The 14881-nt window shown below is 43.7% G+C and overlaps 2 protein-coding genes across 3 annotated transcripts in view; both read right to left on the bottom strand.

Moving 5' to 3' along the window:
* tafa4b (TAFA chemokine like family member 4b) overlaps positions 1-9704 on the bottom strand; it is a 49260-nt gene extending 39556 nt beyond the window's left edge. The window contains exon 1 of one of the 2 annotated variants that reach the window (XM_080891552.1): positions 9301-9704. The gene's annotated coding sequence lies outside the window, so the exon portion shown is untranslated. Of the gene's footprint in view, positions 1-8875; positions 9089-9300 lie in introns of those variants that run through there. The other variant, XM_080891553.1, reaches the window with a different exon arrangement.
* Positions 9705-13378: 3674 nt separating this feature from the next.
* The window catches only part of eogt (EGF domain-specific O-linked N-acetylglucosamine (GlcNAc) transferase), a 70376-nt gene continuing 68873 nt past the window's right edge, over positions 13379-14881 (bottom strand). Inside the window, exon 16 of the mRNA XM_080890760.1 lies at positions 13379-14869. Within this exon, the coding sequence (XP_080746886.1) occupies positions 14723-14869 (147 nt within the window). The 3' untranslated portion in view covers positions 13379-14722. The remainder of the gene's footprint in view (positions 14870-14881) is intronic.

The raw sequence follows: 14881 nt of genomic DNA, 5'->3' as shown, positions 1-14881 counted from the left end.
CTTCAGATTATTGACGAGATAGTTTAGCCATCCGACTGACTGACAGGCTGATGTTTGCCTCGCCAGCCACCAAAAAGATGATGGCGATCCATTAAACATGGTGGTTTGGACGAAGGAATTCTCAGCAACTAACAACAGCTGAGCGTTCTTGCTGCTGAGCACATTTCACTAACACATAAAGTAACACAATCAAAATAAGCAGGATGAAATTAACATAAAAATTAAATGAGCATAGACTCACATTATGAACTGCACATTAAATTTTTTATGATCCCAAGGCCTTTCCTCTGACACTACCCCAAGACTGAAGATGCTGCTCGTCTGCCCAACACTACACGGCGAGAGGCAATGATAGTTGTTTAGGTTTGACTGTTTGTGTTATGTTGGCTGTATTGGGCCAATTGCGGCTTTATTTTAAATGCTAGATATTTACTGCTGTCAGATCATAAACATTTTGTCCCTGTGCAATCAATATTACAAATAAATATGCATTTTTTAACTGTGTAAGATCTGAATGGGTCTTATGGGTTTAAAATATATTTATAAAATATACATTTATATTACATGTGCATGTTTATTTGATTAGCTACATGAATAGCTTGCACATACATCACTGCAAGCCAAATAATGTATGGACAGATCCTCGTGATCAGTTACATAAAAACAGTATATTATTTGTCTTGTTTTTGTTTCTTTGTGATTCTTTTCAGAAATAATCCTTGCAAATTACATATTTAGCAGGAGCTTTGTGTACTGTTTCTTCAGCAAATAGATAATACAAGGACCTTGAACAGAATCTAACAAAAAAATTATTTTTTCTTTTTTTTTTTTTGTGGAATATGTTCAATTTCATGAGACTCTTTTTACTTAGGCAAGATTGGTTTTCAGTATTGGATTTTAGTGGTTTGTTTGGAATTTAAAACTATTTAAATAGAATACAAAATTCAAAGAAAACAGAAAAGTAGAGCTACCGGATACATGAACGTGGTCTCTGGGTGAACTCCAATAAATGTGAACACACAAAAAAACAACACAATAAGATTGTAGACCACACAAGCATCACACCAGCATCTCAGTATGCTGATTTTCTCTGCCCAGACAAAGACCAAGCAGACAAAAAGCATATCAGTGTAAAACAAAGTGCATCTCCCTAAGGCGGAAAGATATTGAAAATGAAACGGGCAAAAGCACAAAGCCCAGTGGAATCTTACGTGAAGCGTTTCAGATTTCTGCCGATATGCACAGTATTATCATTCAGTTAGGATGTGTAATGTTCTGCTTCTATATATTTGTCTGCTTTCAGCTCTAAAACCAATACGGCATGGTGCTCCTTGCCATTTCCTCTGGGTCGCTGGGCAGATAGAGCTGGTGTGTGCCCACACACAAATGCACTTTATTACACACAGTGAGGCACAATGTACAAACTTAAATTAACACTGCGGTATGCATTCATATGGCACAGCCTTTTGCATTTGTCTGTCCTCCTTTGCCCAGCTCACTTTCTTCCTGCTTCTTGTTTGTTCCTCCTCACCCTTGCTCGCCAAAGGATTCTTGCCTCCGTGCATGTGTGTCTATGTGTGTGTGTATATGTGTGTGTGTGCGTTTGTGCCTTTTCGTTTCTCTCCTCAGTGTGCAGATCAGCATCTCTGCTTTTTTCAATACCTCCCAACTGCAAATTCTAATGACACCCCAACAATCTCTCTGCTTAAACTCATAATGAAGAAGACATCTTAAAATGTCAGACATTACGCATGTGAGTCAGACACATGAAGGGCACGCATAAAATCCAGGCCACCCTTCAGAAAATCTTCAGAACTGAGGCATGTTTTGTTTTCACATTAACAACAGCGTCTACAGAATTTTTAGTTGATGCCTAAAATCCTAAATTACTTTGTTTTAGTTTGTTTTGTACTGTTAACATATTATGAACAGGCGTTTCAGTATAGTCTTTGGCAGAATCAGTATGACAGTGTGCATAACTGCATAATAAAATCTGCACTAGGTCTCTGTGTGAGGTACACAGCAGCTGAGGATTAATACTACGTCATAGCACATGATTCTTATAAATATTTTATGGTGGGGGGGTCAGAAGGCACCTGAAAGATACAGAGCAACACTGAATCTGTTTACTGTCATCCACCCGCAACATCACACCTCCTCCACTGTATTTCTTCCTCCAATAAATCAGCAAGCAATTAAATGGAAAACCCCACATTTGCTGAAATGGCCAGGTGAGGAGACGGAGAGAGAGGAGAGACAGAGTTGTAAGCAACAGTCTGAGTTTGGGACCATTGCCTGGCACTGGCATCGACTGCAGAGTTCAGAGAATGGCCTTGGCACTGAGGTACCATTATGACTCAATTGATCGGCCTGCACTTAAGTCTAAATCCCACCTTGTTGCACAAACTATCGTCTCAGAATCCGGCGGCCAAGAAATATACGTGTATTTAGAGCGGTATGTGCAGCAAGCTAGAGAGTGAATCTATTTTTGTGTCTCTATTCTTTGGTGTGTTTTCCAAGGTTGTTCTTTGGCTCCGCTCTCATTCTCTCTCTGCCAACTTCTACATCCCCTTCTTTTCAGCACTTATCTTACTTCCTCTCCCTCACTGTTTTCCACTCCTTCACTTCCATAGATAAAAGCCAGAAATGATCAGAGTCCCACTATACGTTTCATGTGCTGCAGCAGGCGACCAGCCACTCCTGGGAGTCTGGATGCCGCTCATAAGCTGGTGTACACATGTCACCCATTCACAAACATGCCGTTTTACTGATACACCCATCTATGCAGATCACACCTGTTGTACAGTTAGATTAACTCAGCAGACGCACTTCTAAGGTTGCTAAATGTACCTGTCATGTTCCCACATTGCTAACAAGTGTCATTAAAGTGTTTTAGCATCCTCTTCCACTGAATTGGGCGGCAGGGAGAGGGAGTACGCTGTTAGTTGTTTTACAAAAGGGGATGAAGCGTAGGCACTAACAGGCTAATAAACATTAGCTCACTAATACAACAAGTCTGTGGCCAAGGCCCACTCCCTGGTTTCCTCAGTTTGTCATTTAAAACCTAGACAGCCAGCTTGAGCCAACATAGATCAGAGAAATCCTCCTCAGAGCTGCTGACAGACAGAGGCACGGTCCAGCAGTAAATCTGCCGCACCCTAATAAAGCAATAAAAGGCCATTAAAAGTCAGTGTCCCTCAGCGGTGGAAGATGGATGGAAAGGAGGAAAGAATAGGAGACACTTTTTGATGATTGTACACACCCACACCCATTTTGGCAGCTTTTCTTCCCCCCTTTCCACTCGAGACAAACTAGGTATCTGCAGTATTGATGCTTCTCTCTTGTTGTTACTCCTCTTTTATTCTAGCCATAGCTTGCTTTTGTGATAAAGAAGAAGAAAAAAACAAGTAGAGACTGTGATTTAGGGGGGTGAAGCACAATCTTTATGTACTGCTCTGCTCGCTCAGTAAGTTCTCCATTTCCGCAACTGATCTGCCTTCGTGCTAGAATGATTGCATAGCAGGTTTTCACATTTTACTCATCGTGTCGTGCACAGAAACAAATAGGAAGTAGCTTTTCACGGTCGCGGTTTTTTCAGTGCCAAATTAGTAATCGTGCACTCAGTGTGTCTGCATGGTTTTAGCATGATGTGGAAAGCAACTTTTTAGTCTTGTGTACATATTTCCTTGTCTGTTTTCTCTTCTCTTTCTTTACGCTTTCATTGTAAGTATATGTTATATACTTCTTGTTTTCCCCAAGCCATAGAAGAAGCCTTATATGAAGAAGAAAACTGGTTAACCACAGTGAGGCAGGAAGGACACAGCATGACCTAGTGTAGTAATAAAGTGACAGAACCCTTCACCTTTCTGTGCAAAGAATAAGAAAATGAAAGAGTCAAGAGCAGAGTGTGCATGCTGCAGTGTATTGCTAACTCTGACTGGACCCTTCTTCTGTGGCTGCTGGTATTGAACGGCGGCCTGGAGCCAAACAAAAGGAGACCCGGGCCCTGACAGAGAGTCCCCTGAGAGCAGCAGCCATTCATTTTGTTTTGTGCCCAAATTATGATTAATGGAAAATAAACAGCCTTGATGTGGAGCTGGCTTTGATTTTCTTTGAGCTTTTGGCCTCTAGTTGTGCGTACTGCTTTGACCCAGAAAAAAGCACTGGACAAACATTCTCTGAACACTCTCTGGGCTGCTAGATTCGTTCACACAATTGTTTTAATTAAATGCCCACACAAACACACACACAGGTAAAGGAGCACATTCCCTTTCCCCTTCTTCTCCCTCACACTCGTGCAAACGCACACGTTATTTCTCACTCTCTTGCTGTCTGAGCACATCCCCACTGAAACTCAGATATGCAGACAAGTGACATCTTGATTATTTCAGTCCCCACTCCTGTTAATGACCAGCTTGTGTGTAATTATATTAATTACCATACGTGCCATGGCTGTCAATTGGCCAGTCAAATTAAAAAAGAGAGGTTGGTGCGTGTAGGGTGAAAGCAGGGGGAAGGAAGCAGCTTACAGACAAAAGAGTTGTAGACAGTGGAAATAGCAGAGTGGAAGGAATGAAAGGAGGAAAAGAAGTCAGAGAAAACAGAGAGAGGCCGAGAGTATGAGAGAGGTGTGTGTGTGTGTGGGGGGGGGGGGGGGGGGGGGGGATCAATTGTTCATTTTACAAAGTCACTGAGACGTGTCAGCAGTGTCAATAAGTGAATTAATTTGTCTGTGAGTCTTCGGGGCATGACACCATATCACTGTGCTCCCCTGAGACAGGCGGGGCCTTTAACCTCCTCACACTCTCACAAAGCAATTCTATGTGAGGATCATACACAGATATCAGGGACAGATCTACCAACAAAGGAAATTTTTAATGCAATTACACCAGTGCCTGTGATTCCATGTGGAAGCTCGCACCACACATAAAACCCTTTAGGAGGATTTTAGATTGCACAAATGTATTAGTGTCCTTGTGCGTGAGTTAGCTGTTGTCTCTGGGTCCACAAAATGCATTTGAGGAAACACATTTTTAAATGAACCCATGGTGCTATGTTTTTTAGAGGGCCCCAGATCCGATGGAAAAATAATATATTGTTCAATACAGGGGAATATGGGCAACAGATAGCACGCTTGCACAATTCCACTTCATGCATGATTTACAGCAAATTACGGTTAAGTTGAATTGATTTGGGGTATTTACTCTCTCTCTCCCATTACTCCCTACACACAGACACACATTCCTCTGACCGTCTCATGACTATCATGCTCCTCCCTGTTGAATTCTTATACACTCATTCAGTTTCAGCATCCCATTCAGCTCCCGCATTAGGCCGTCTCTCTCACTTCCTCTCTTTCAACTCTGTGGGGGTTTTTTTGTTTGTTTTTTTTATCCCTTCCTCTTCTTCACAACTTCTCCCTTTTAAAGCTCCAATCCCGCAGGGGTGAAACCCTCTTTCCCCCTCACGAGCTGTTGCGTTGTTTGAGGGCTGCTGTGATGACCGCCCCAGGCTCTGCCGTCGCCACACGGCTTCTTCGCAGCGGCTTTACAGTGGACCCGGGCAGCACAGCACAGCGGGAGCTTTTCATAATCCCACGAACACACTCACACTGTCGCTCACAGTTAACAGCACATCTGCCAGCTGCCAGAGGGGCCGCGAACAGGGACACGCAGTCTCTCAAAGAGACACACACAGATGGACACAAAAAAAAATCCAAGCACACACACACACAAGTGGAAGCAGCATATTGCATCCAAGGTGATAGATAGAGCACTGTGGGTTGCAACTGTGCCTGTTCAATTACAATCATTACTATCACTTAGGGAGATTTGTCATGGTCAAAGTGAGTCGGAGCTACAGAGAATATCACCTTGAGGGCTGTAAGGTGGAGTTATTTTCAGTGTTTGCAAAGGGATGACGGCATTCTCGAAACTCTCTTCCAATTGGAAGTGACTCAAATTAAAACATAAATGAATTACTCCAAAATATACTAGCAAAACAGCTGTTTTAAAAAAATAACCCCTCAGTAGTACATGACAGATTCTTTAAAAGCTCCTGACACAAAGTGGACAATAATCCAATAACTCCTAGTCAAATTACTATTTTCAAGACAAGTGAGAAGTTTGAAATACACGGCTATGTCTTTCACCATTTCTCTTGAGCTGGACAGCAGGAGTTTTCATGTGGCGGTGTAAGCTACCAGTCTATGCAAGACCTGCTAGACTTAGTCAGAGGGCTGGTGTTATGACACCACACAGAAAAGCCAAGGCCTTGTTGTCTTCAACTGATTGACTGTCTGACAAAGGACAGGATGAAAGGTAAAGAACAACTGTGGCCCTCCAACAAGAGATCTTTACTGCCGGGACCAGCTGGAGCCTACTATGAGAAAATGATTGCTGTGTGAAAGAAAACGTTAAAACATGAGATGCTTTAAAATGCTTTCATAATCTGATAAAATGTTTGTTTGAGGTCATTTTTATTAGAAAGTACAGTGAAGCGTGTGATGCATGGCTCCTGGAGGTTTCTTTCTGTTAAAAGGGAGTGTTTCCTTCCCACTGTCACCAAGTGCTAATTCAAAGGGATTTGTTTGATTGCCCGGGTTTTCTCTGTATTGTTGTTGAGTCTTTACCTTACAATATGAAGTGCCTTGAGGTTGTGATTTGGTACTATACATACTGAATTGAATTGAATTGAATTGATGTATCGTTCATTAACCGATAGATACACTCTGGATATCATTCTACTCTAAGCCACCTTTCACAGTTAATGATGTATCAAATGTTATCCCCCTGGCCTGTAAGCACCAGCTGAACTTTACTCTTTTTTTCACCACAGGTCATGACTTCTGTCCACTTGTGGTTTTGTGGTTGAAACAAAAGTGAGATGCATACCACACTCTTACTTATTGATCTAATGTCGCTCCTTCCTCCATTAAAGTCATGGATCTCATATTTTTGAGAAGACACAATAGTCCTCTTAGAGCTTGCTTTCACTGAGCCTGGTTTCATGACGATGAGTGACGGCATTATTTTCCAGTGCTGTTACATGACGTCTATTCATGCTTTCTGACTCAATATCCCCAGAAGCTGCCTGAAATGAAAAGCTGTCCAGGACATTGTCATTTACAAATGAGGGTCCTTTCCCCTATCCCTCTCCCGGTGACATGGACAGTGACATGCCTCTCTAGTCTTCTTCTCTGGTCTTTTTTTTCTACCACTCCTTGTCCTCCTCCTCCTCTTAGTCAGGAAGAATCCACTTATCACAGAAATCTGTTTATGCCAGTGTGTGTGTGTGCGTACATGTGGAGGTGAGCTCCAATCTGTCACGCTGCTGTCACCTCATCAGTCCTACATGTCTAATTCTTGCTTATTCACATATCACCCACAACACCTTTTACACACATGCACAGATTATCATCATCATCATCTCAAATATGCAGTGTTCACCCCTCCGTCACACATAAACAAGTACACAGATTTACAAGATGCCATTGTGCAGAGTTCCTGCTATTACAGACACACGTCATTTCACATATAGGCTTTCTGTTTCTCCCTTTCGCACATACACATCTTTCCCTTGCATCATCATTTCTGTCTCTCCAGCTCATTTCTCTCGCCTCCCCTGCTCTCCCTTTCCTCCTCCTCGCTGTCGTGGCCTCTCTGCTTGGCTGTGTCCTCATGCACAATCACAAATGCACACAATCCATCCCTCCCACCTCATTCCCATCCAGTCATCCCAATCAGCTCTCTGTGGGGTAAGTAGATAGGAGGTTGTTGAGACATGTAGAGCAGAATAGTCTTCAGAGGATACCTGTTGTCCCATCACTGGGACCTGCTACAAGAGGAAGGGGGAGAAAAGGGAAGGGTATGGATGATAAAATTGTGTGTGTGAAAACTGTGTATGTGCGTGGATCTGGAGGGGGGCTGCGGAGGAAGAGAGGCAGAGGGGGTGAAGGGTGGAAAAGGTTGACAAAGACAGAGGAGAAGCCATCCACTGCAGACAGACGCACAGATATCAGAGTGCCACCCTCTTACAGGTGTTTGTCACAGCGTGTGAGTAAGTGAGCCCCTGGAGGATGGGTGGGTGACAGGGAGTCAGGTTGGAGAGAGTAATCTCCACAGGATTAAGAGTGCTGCTCCTGTGTTAATGTGACTGTCAATGAGAATTAAGTCTCCGGACCGATCCCCTCCACCAGGCTCCCCTCTCCCTCGCCTGTCGGCCCTGTCACACTAATGACACCGCTTTCTGTGGAGTGCCACTACCGGCAATGGGGAAATAATTACACAATACAGTACAAATTGCAGAGCCGAGCCACAGGACGGGCAGGGATACACGCGAAGGGAAGGGAGAGGGAGGGTGGAGACAAGGATGACTAACAATTACAACACGATAGGGGTTGGGTCTCATTACTGCGCCCATTAACATGCACCGAGTAATTTTCCCCACTCGGGCTGTGTGTGTGTGTGTGTGTGTGTGTGTGTGTGTGTGTGTGTGTGTGTGTGTGTGTGTGTGTGTGTGTGTGTGCACTAGACAAAGACACACACACACAGAAAGGGAGAGAAGAGAGAGAGAGAGAGAGAGACGCTTCTGTGCGTGTACGCCCAATAGAGTGTGGCCATTAGGTTCTGCAACACACCTCCTTGGCTCCGTGCGCAATCTGCTTGGAGAACCCGGCGGCACTTCATTTCTCTCTTCTACGTCTGAGCTGCGCGCGCCCCGCTATTCCCAGCCGATCTCAATCCATGCAAAGAGATTAGAAGGCGAGCAAAAAGAGTCTGGTCAGCGGATCAGCCTGGCGGAGCACTCAATAGGTGCTAAGCGGAACCGATCGCTTATTTAACCTCACAGTGATGAAACACTGCATCAATCTCACCTCATTTTTCCGCGATCTTTCTAACGGCACGCGCTGCACATTATCACAGGACGGACGGCCGTTTGAACGGGCTCGTCGTGTGTTCCATTCTTTTACGCAAAGCTATGAAAATGAGGAGACATGAGTGATCAGGAGATCGGCGAGGTTTTCTATGAAAATTACGCTGTTAATAACACATCGTTCCCCAGCAAAGCGTGTCCGCTGCGCTCTGAGCCAAACAGCAGCAAAGTTGCTTTCAGTTTGCCAGTCAGTCGCCACCTCTTCTCTCTCTGCTCGACATAGAAAAATGTTCCACATACAAAGTCCTCCTCCGACCCTAGCCTTTACGCTTTAGCCTACAGACCGCGCGTTATGAAGGAGACAAAGAGAACTTAAACGTGAATTATACTAATTTAATCTAAAGAGAAGGGGGTAAAACATCTTACCCAAATCTATAACCGCGATGGCATGATCTTTGGTAGCTGTACAGAGTCCAGGTGAGGCGATAGTAGAGCTTTGCCACTTTCTGTTTCAACTCCAAGGCGTTTTGTTTTCACACCAAACAGGGCAATCCTAGTAAGTCTTCCGTCCGGGTACCCGCGCACAAACACGCTAAAGAATGAGTGAGGAGATATGCTGCCACTCCGCAGAGCCAACCCTCCGAAACCGGGCTAGAAGACAGGGATCGCGTAATAAGGACGTGCTCCAACTTGCCATGATCTCGTTGAGTCCCATCTCAGAACCAGACTGAGGAGAAAGTCATCAGAAGTGCGTAATTCCCCCAAAGCGACACCGGGTTGATGACACTCCGCACAAGTTCATCTCGTTATGTGAGTCTGTCACACAGAGGCGTTATAGTCGCCGGGGAGATGCTGATGAGAGTGATGGTATAGTGATATAGGAGTGATAGTTGCTCTCCCGTCGCTCCTCCCGAGCAGGGATCGATTGGACCTGAGAAATGCGATGCGAGCCCGTCTTCCCCATTCAGAACACGTGCAACAGCGCCCGCCCAGTTCACCAGCTCCCTAGTACACCCCTTCTTCCTCACTGATGTCATGTAGTTTACAAGTAGCCTGGACCGTACGTATAGGTCCAAGGAGAGATGAGACACACGTCAGTGGGTTGTTTTTTTGGTTTGGTTTGGTTTGTGGGGGTTTTGGATTGCCATTAGTTAATCTTAAGGTGTTCCATCTCACTTTTGATTTCCAGAATTTTTAAACGCTGAGGTTATATTAAGTCCTGAAATTTCTTCAGGACATAAGCTATATGGCACAAGTTGCAAATCATATTTGAATGAGAAATCAGTGATGTCGACCTAAAAGGATTTTAGATCATTTTTCCCACTTTGGCTTGTTTGTTTAAGCCGATCAGTAGTTTCGGTGTCTGTTAAGGTACGAAGTACACGTACAATGCACATCAATGATTTCTATGGATTTGCCTAGTAGGGATCACAAGCTGAACATTCACACTTCAGTTATCGCCACTTCATTATTCGTGTACCCTTGTGTGTGTGTGTGTGTGTGTGTGTGTGTGTGTGTGTGTGTGTGTGTGTGTGTGTGTGTGTGTGTGTGTGTGTGTGTGTGTGTGTGTGTGTGAGTAGGATTGTCTGCTTTTGTTCCCGAGTGACTGACAGGTGCGCGACTGTGCAAAAATCGCTGACCTGTGCTCGTCAAATAATAGCCCACCTCGCCCCAACACTTCGCTCATGTTACAAACAGTGTGTGGATGTCAATACTTAGGTTCCTTGCTCGGATATGCACGCGGATGATGTAAAACTACCCACTATCACCACCTCCCTTTCACCCACCAAGATGTTAAACAGAATTTAATCACCGCAGCCTCTCCGTTACGCACCAGGAGACAGCCTATCAATTATTCCATCCCCAGAATATTCTTGTGTGTTGATGGCGATTGATTGCTTTGCGCTGCATTTGCAGTCGTTAAGACTTTGGGGATGTGGATGCCTGCTAACGACCCAAAAGTAAGGGCTATCAGACAGACTCAGATGTCTTCCTTGTCTTCTTGTTGCCAGCATTGTTGCGCGACAAGATGGACTCAGTGTCCGCTGAGGTTGTTTTTTTAATTGTATTTTTTGAGGTTATGGCTTTTTTTTTTCTCTTATTGCTTCTTTAAAATTTATACAAAAATGAACCACGCGCCGTGAACCACATCATGAAGCATAGGTAATCTCAGGCACCTTCATCTGACACTGCCCTAAGCACCTTGGGACCATTTTTGCCCCCTGTGTATAGAGTGAGAAAGTCCAGTGTGTTGCTTTGAACCGATTAATCTTTGCTTGAATCTATTACAAATCGATCTGTCTGGCTTTGAACTGAGAACAGATTAGACATTGATGTAGGTTTGCAAGGAGTGAGGTACATGCAGCACTTTTACTCGCAAGATCCAGATAAAAAACATTAAACCGAAGCAAGTTTCCTAGTTTCAGCACCACGGAGAGCGCCAGACGCACTGCATACAAATTCAGCGAGTTGGACAGCTCCAGACTGTTCCGGTGTTCCGTCACCGGGCTTTTCTGTGGATTTACTTTGCTGTCAAGCGGCTAATCCACTTTGGAGATAAAAGTGGTTTAACGGTGTAAATGGTAAGTAAAGGAGGGGGCGGGAAAAAAGTTGATACTATATCCTGTTTGTAGCGGCAAGTGATTGTATCTACAGTCCTGAACCCGTGTGTCCCAGTGGGGATCTGAGGCCTTTTATCTTAAAGTGAGGCAGCTAATGGATGCAACAGCCCACAGCACTTATCTCATCTATCGTTCGTCAGAGGGTCAGATAGTATAAAAGGAAGCTGCATCATGTGGACCTGGCCACTTTTCTGGAAAGCGCCGAATGGTGTGAAATTAAATTTCCTTGCGTTTTACCTCACATTGCATTTAGAGATTTCAAAGTCACCAGATTTATTTTTCCTAAAAAAAAAACAACAACAACAAAACAAACCGTTTTGGCGTTTAAGCTAACATGAAATGCTAAAGGTCGCAGAAATGACCTTCTGTGTTGTGGAAAAAGTAAGAGTATATGCTTGAAGGCCTCCTGGCATGTCATGTAAAGAGAGAGACCAGGGTTATAGGATATCGTTTGGAATTATTCCACCCCCCACCCCCACCCCAATAACAGGGGAGAAAAACATTATGGAAATGTCTGTTCATAACTTGAGGAATATTTCTTACTACTTGATCGATATTCCTGCATTAATCCTGCTGAAATGCACTGTTTTTTCTGGTGTGGGCACGCCTGGAAAAGTGGCCATGGTAAGATGAGCGGGCTGCAATTGATTTGTCTGAGTTCGGCGTGAGAAATGTTTGTCTTTTGAGATATATTAGACTATGCTAATGATCGTGCTGCAAATTACAGCAAGAAATGGCTTTATGAAAGAATGAAGGACTGACGGCTCAGACGTGATCCAATCGCTTTGTTTGGAATTCCATCCAGTAATTAAACCTCAGTCTTTATTTGAAATCGCTCTCATCATCTTGACGCTATTATTAATTCTCACTGAAGAAAAAAAAATCCACATTTTCATGACGGGGAATAGCCGTAATGTGCATCCTTAGAAGTCTGAACTGAAGCCTAAGGTAGAAAGGCAAGACCTGACAGGCAAGAGAAGGAACCCTGAACAAAAGCTGTCGTGTGCGCACACATAGGGAAAGTTTTACGTACTTGTAACTTTCTGCAGTTTATCTCATGCTGGAAATTATTTGGGTGACCGAGTGCGCCTTCTCTTCCAGGCAGACGATCCATTTTGAATGCGCTTTGGTCAGTTTTGCGCTAAAAACCATGACTTACTCATCGATTCGCAGCGGTCATGAAGGTTAATGAAAACAGACATCCTGGTTCCTCTGCTTTTGATCCCCCTCTGCATCAAGATTCTTCATTTCTTTACGAGGTCACTGGCAGTAACCCGAGCAGGGCCATAAATAGTGTCCATCCCAGACAGGCCCGGTGTCTGTCAATACTCTGAAAGTTCAGACACAACATCCGAAAAGAACACGCAGGAGAACGACTGCTGACAGCAAACTTGGGATATTGAAGCAAACGCTTTTGAACAAATATCGTCTCTTTGTGACCCACTGGGTACGTTTGTGAATAAATTATTCTCGGTGTCTACACCGTTGAACCAAGTCTGTCAGGAACGATCACACAGCGCAGGCTGGTGATTTGGCCTCATGTGTGGTGTTGTACTGCCCCCATGTGGCCACGATCCGTCACGCGGGTACTTCGGGTAGTTTTTGAGGTCATCCAGATTTATTACGGTGACAGTAAAAACTGAACAAGTGCCCTTTTGCGAGGAGCCCTTTCCCTCCTTAGACCTGAACTCAGTAAAATAATGAAACCCACAGCAAAGAGCTGTCTGGCATCAGCAAGAACTGGCAAGGCAGAGGCTTCAGTTTTTCCCTCCAAGGTCAGACTTCAAAAGATGATTGATTAAATTAAGATGAATTAAATCTCTGATGCCTAATATGGCCTACATAGACACAAAGATATGCTTCAGCATGTTTTTTTAAAATTATTTATTTTAAAATTTAACACAGCTCCTGAATATGAAATTGCCCGCAAGTCTAGGAAAGCCCCAACCAAGTGTCTGACTCAGTCCAACACAGTCTCATGGATAAATAAAACATCAGGCTCAGAGGCCAAGAAATATGAACATTTTCTTGTGATCGCTCAAAATACTCCTGTGGATAGCACCAGACTGCATGCAAAGTGTCATTCCAATTCAGACAAATTTATCGTAAAATACAAAACTAACAGCATTCAGAAGTCTCTGGAAAAGGTAACAGATAATAGCAGCACTCTCATTATTTGACCATAACGACACTTTCCTTTGGTAAAATGCAAAGGAATTTATAATGAAAAAGGCATTGGCATCAAAAGGTATTCAATCAAACCAGCACAATATATTTTTAAATAATAAATGTGACAAATATTAAAGAAAACCAGGTCAAATTTAAATAAAGATCCAGCAGCAAAGAGTAGAGCTGCAAAGCCAGTTAAATATTTTTGCTTTTCATCCTAAAACAGTCTTTATCAGTATGTTTGGAGTGTTAAGGTTTACATACACATACATCCTAACATACAACATACACATACGTGTATGCACCGTTACTGTTCTAAATACTATTCCTGCATTTAAACACACAAACATTAATACTGATACAACAGAAAATACATCATGGCAGTAGGGAACACACATGCTGTATCTTACCATTTAGACTTCTATGTGTTTGGGATGAGATTGTAACTTAAAACCACGATTTCAAAATGTCAGACTACAACTGGATGTGTCAAATTGGATGTGAGAATCCAGCATGTGAATACTGTTCACCGTATTAGACTGGTTTATGCAGGATGTGCGCAGAAATTCTAGCGTGACTGTCAACAACTCTAGAGGCTCCCGTCAACGTGACACTGATCAAATGGGACAAGATGTCGCATGTGAAGGAATGTCGTAACAGCTGCTCATTTGCTAACTCTGGCGACGTGGAATGAAGCAGACGCAGGGAGGTAATGAAGAAGCATAGGACACATCTTATTGCTTTCCAGATGGTTCCACTACACACGCCTAGTCCTTTAACTGATTTGACACTAATAGAGCTAGTGAAAGCCATTCAAACTCGAGCTGTCCGCCATACTGTTTTCATTCATCCAGACCTGTCAATGCAGCAGATAGTAGGTGACAAAAAACCCGCTGCACCACTGTGATTCACTGGTAAATGTGGCAACCTTTCAAGATACCTTAACGATTACTCTGCCAATGTGAAGTTTTTTTTCCCATCACAGAAAAAAGCAGGTTAAAGTTTAGAGTTCTTCAGCAGCCAGATGTCTGCGCCCCCTCGGTCCACTCACAGACGCTCTAGAGTTCATCACGAAGGGCACGGCGCTGCCATTTAGGATGGTGCGTGACATAATCGGCTGCCTCCAGCACAAGGCGCATGAACTCCTCCACATCAAAGGAGTAGTTGGTAAACTTCGGATGGTCCCCAAGGGTGGGATGGTGACCCTGAGAGAAGCA

The sequence above is a fragment of the Rhamphochromis sp. 'chilingali' genome (genome assembly GCF_963969265.1).
Source record: "Rhamphochromis sp. 'chilingali' genome assembly, chromosome: 9".
NCBI lineage: Eukaryota > Metazoa > Chordata > Actinopteri > Cichliformes > Cichlidae > Rhamphochromis > Rhamphochromis sp. 'chilingali'.
The sequence above is the reverse complement of the archived record's forward strand: the minus strand, read 5'-3'. Positions and strand labels throughout refer to the sequence as shown.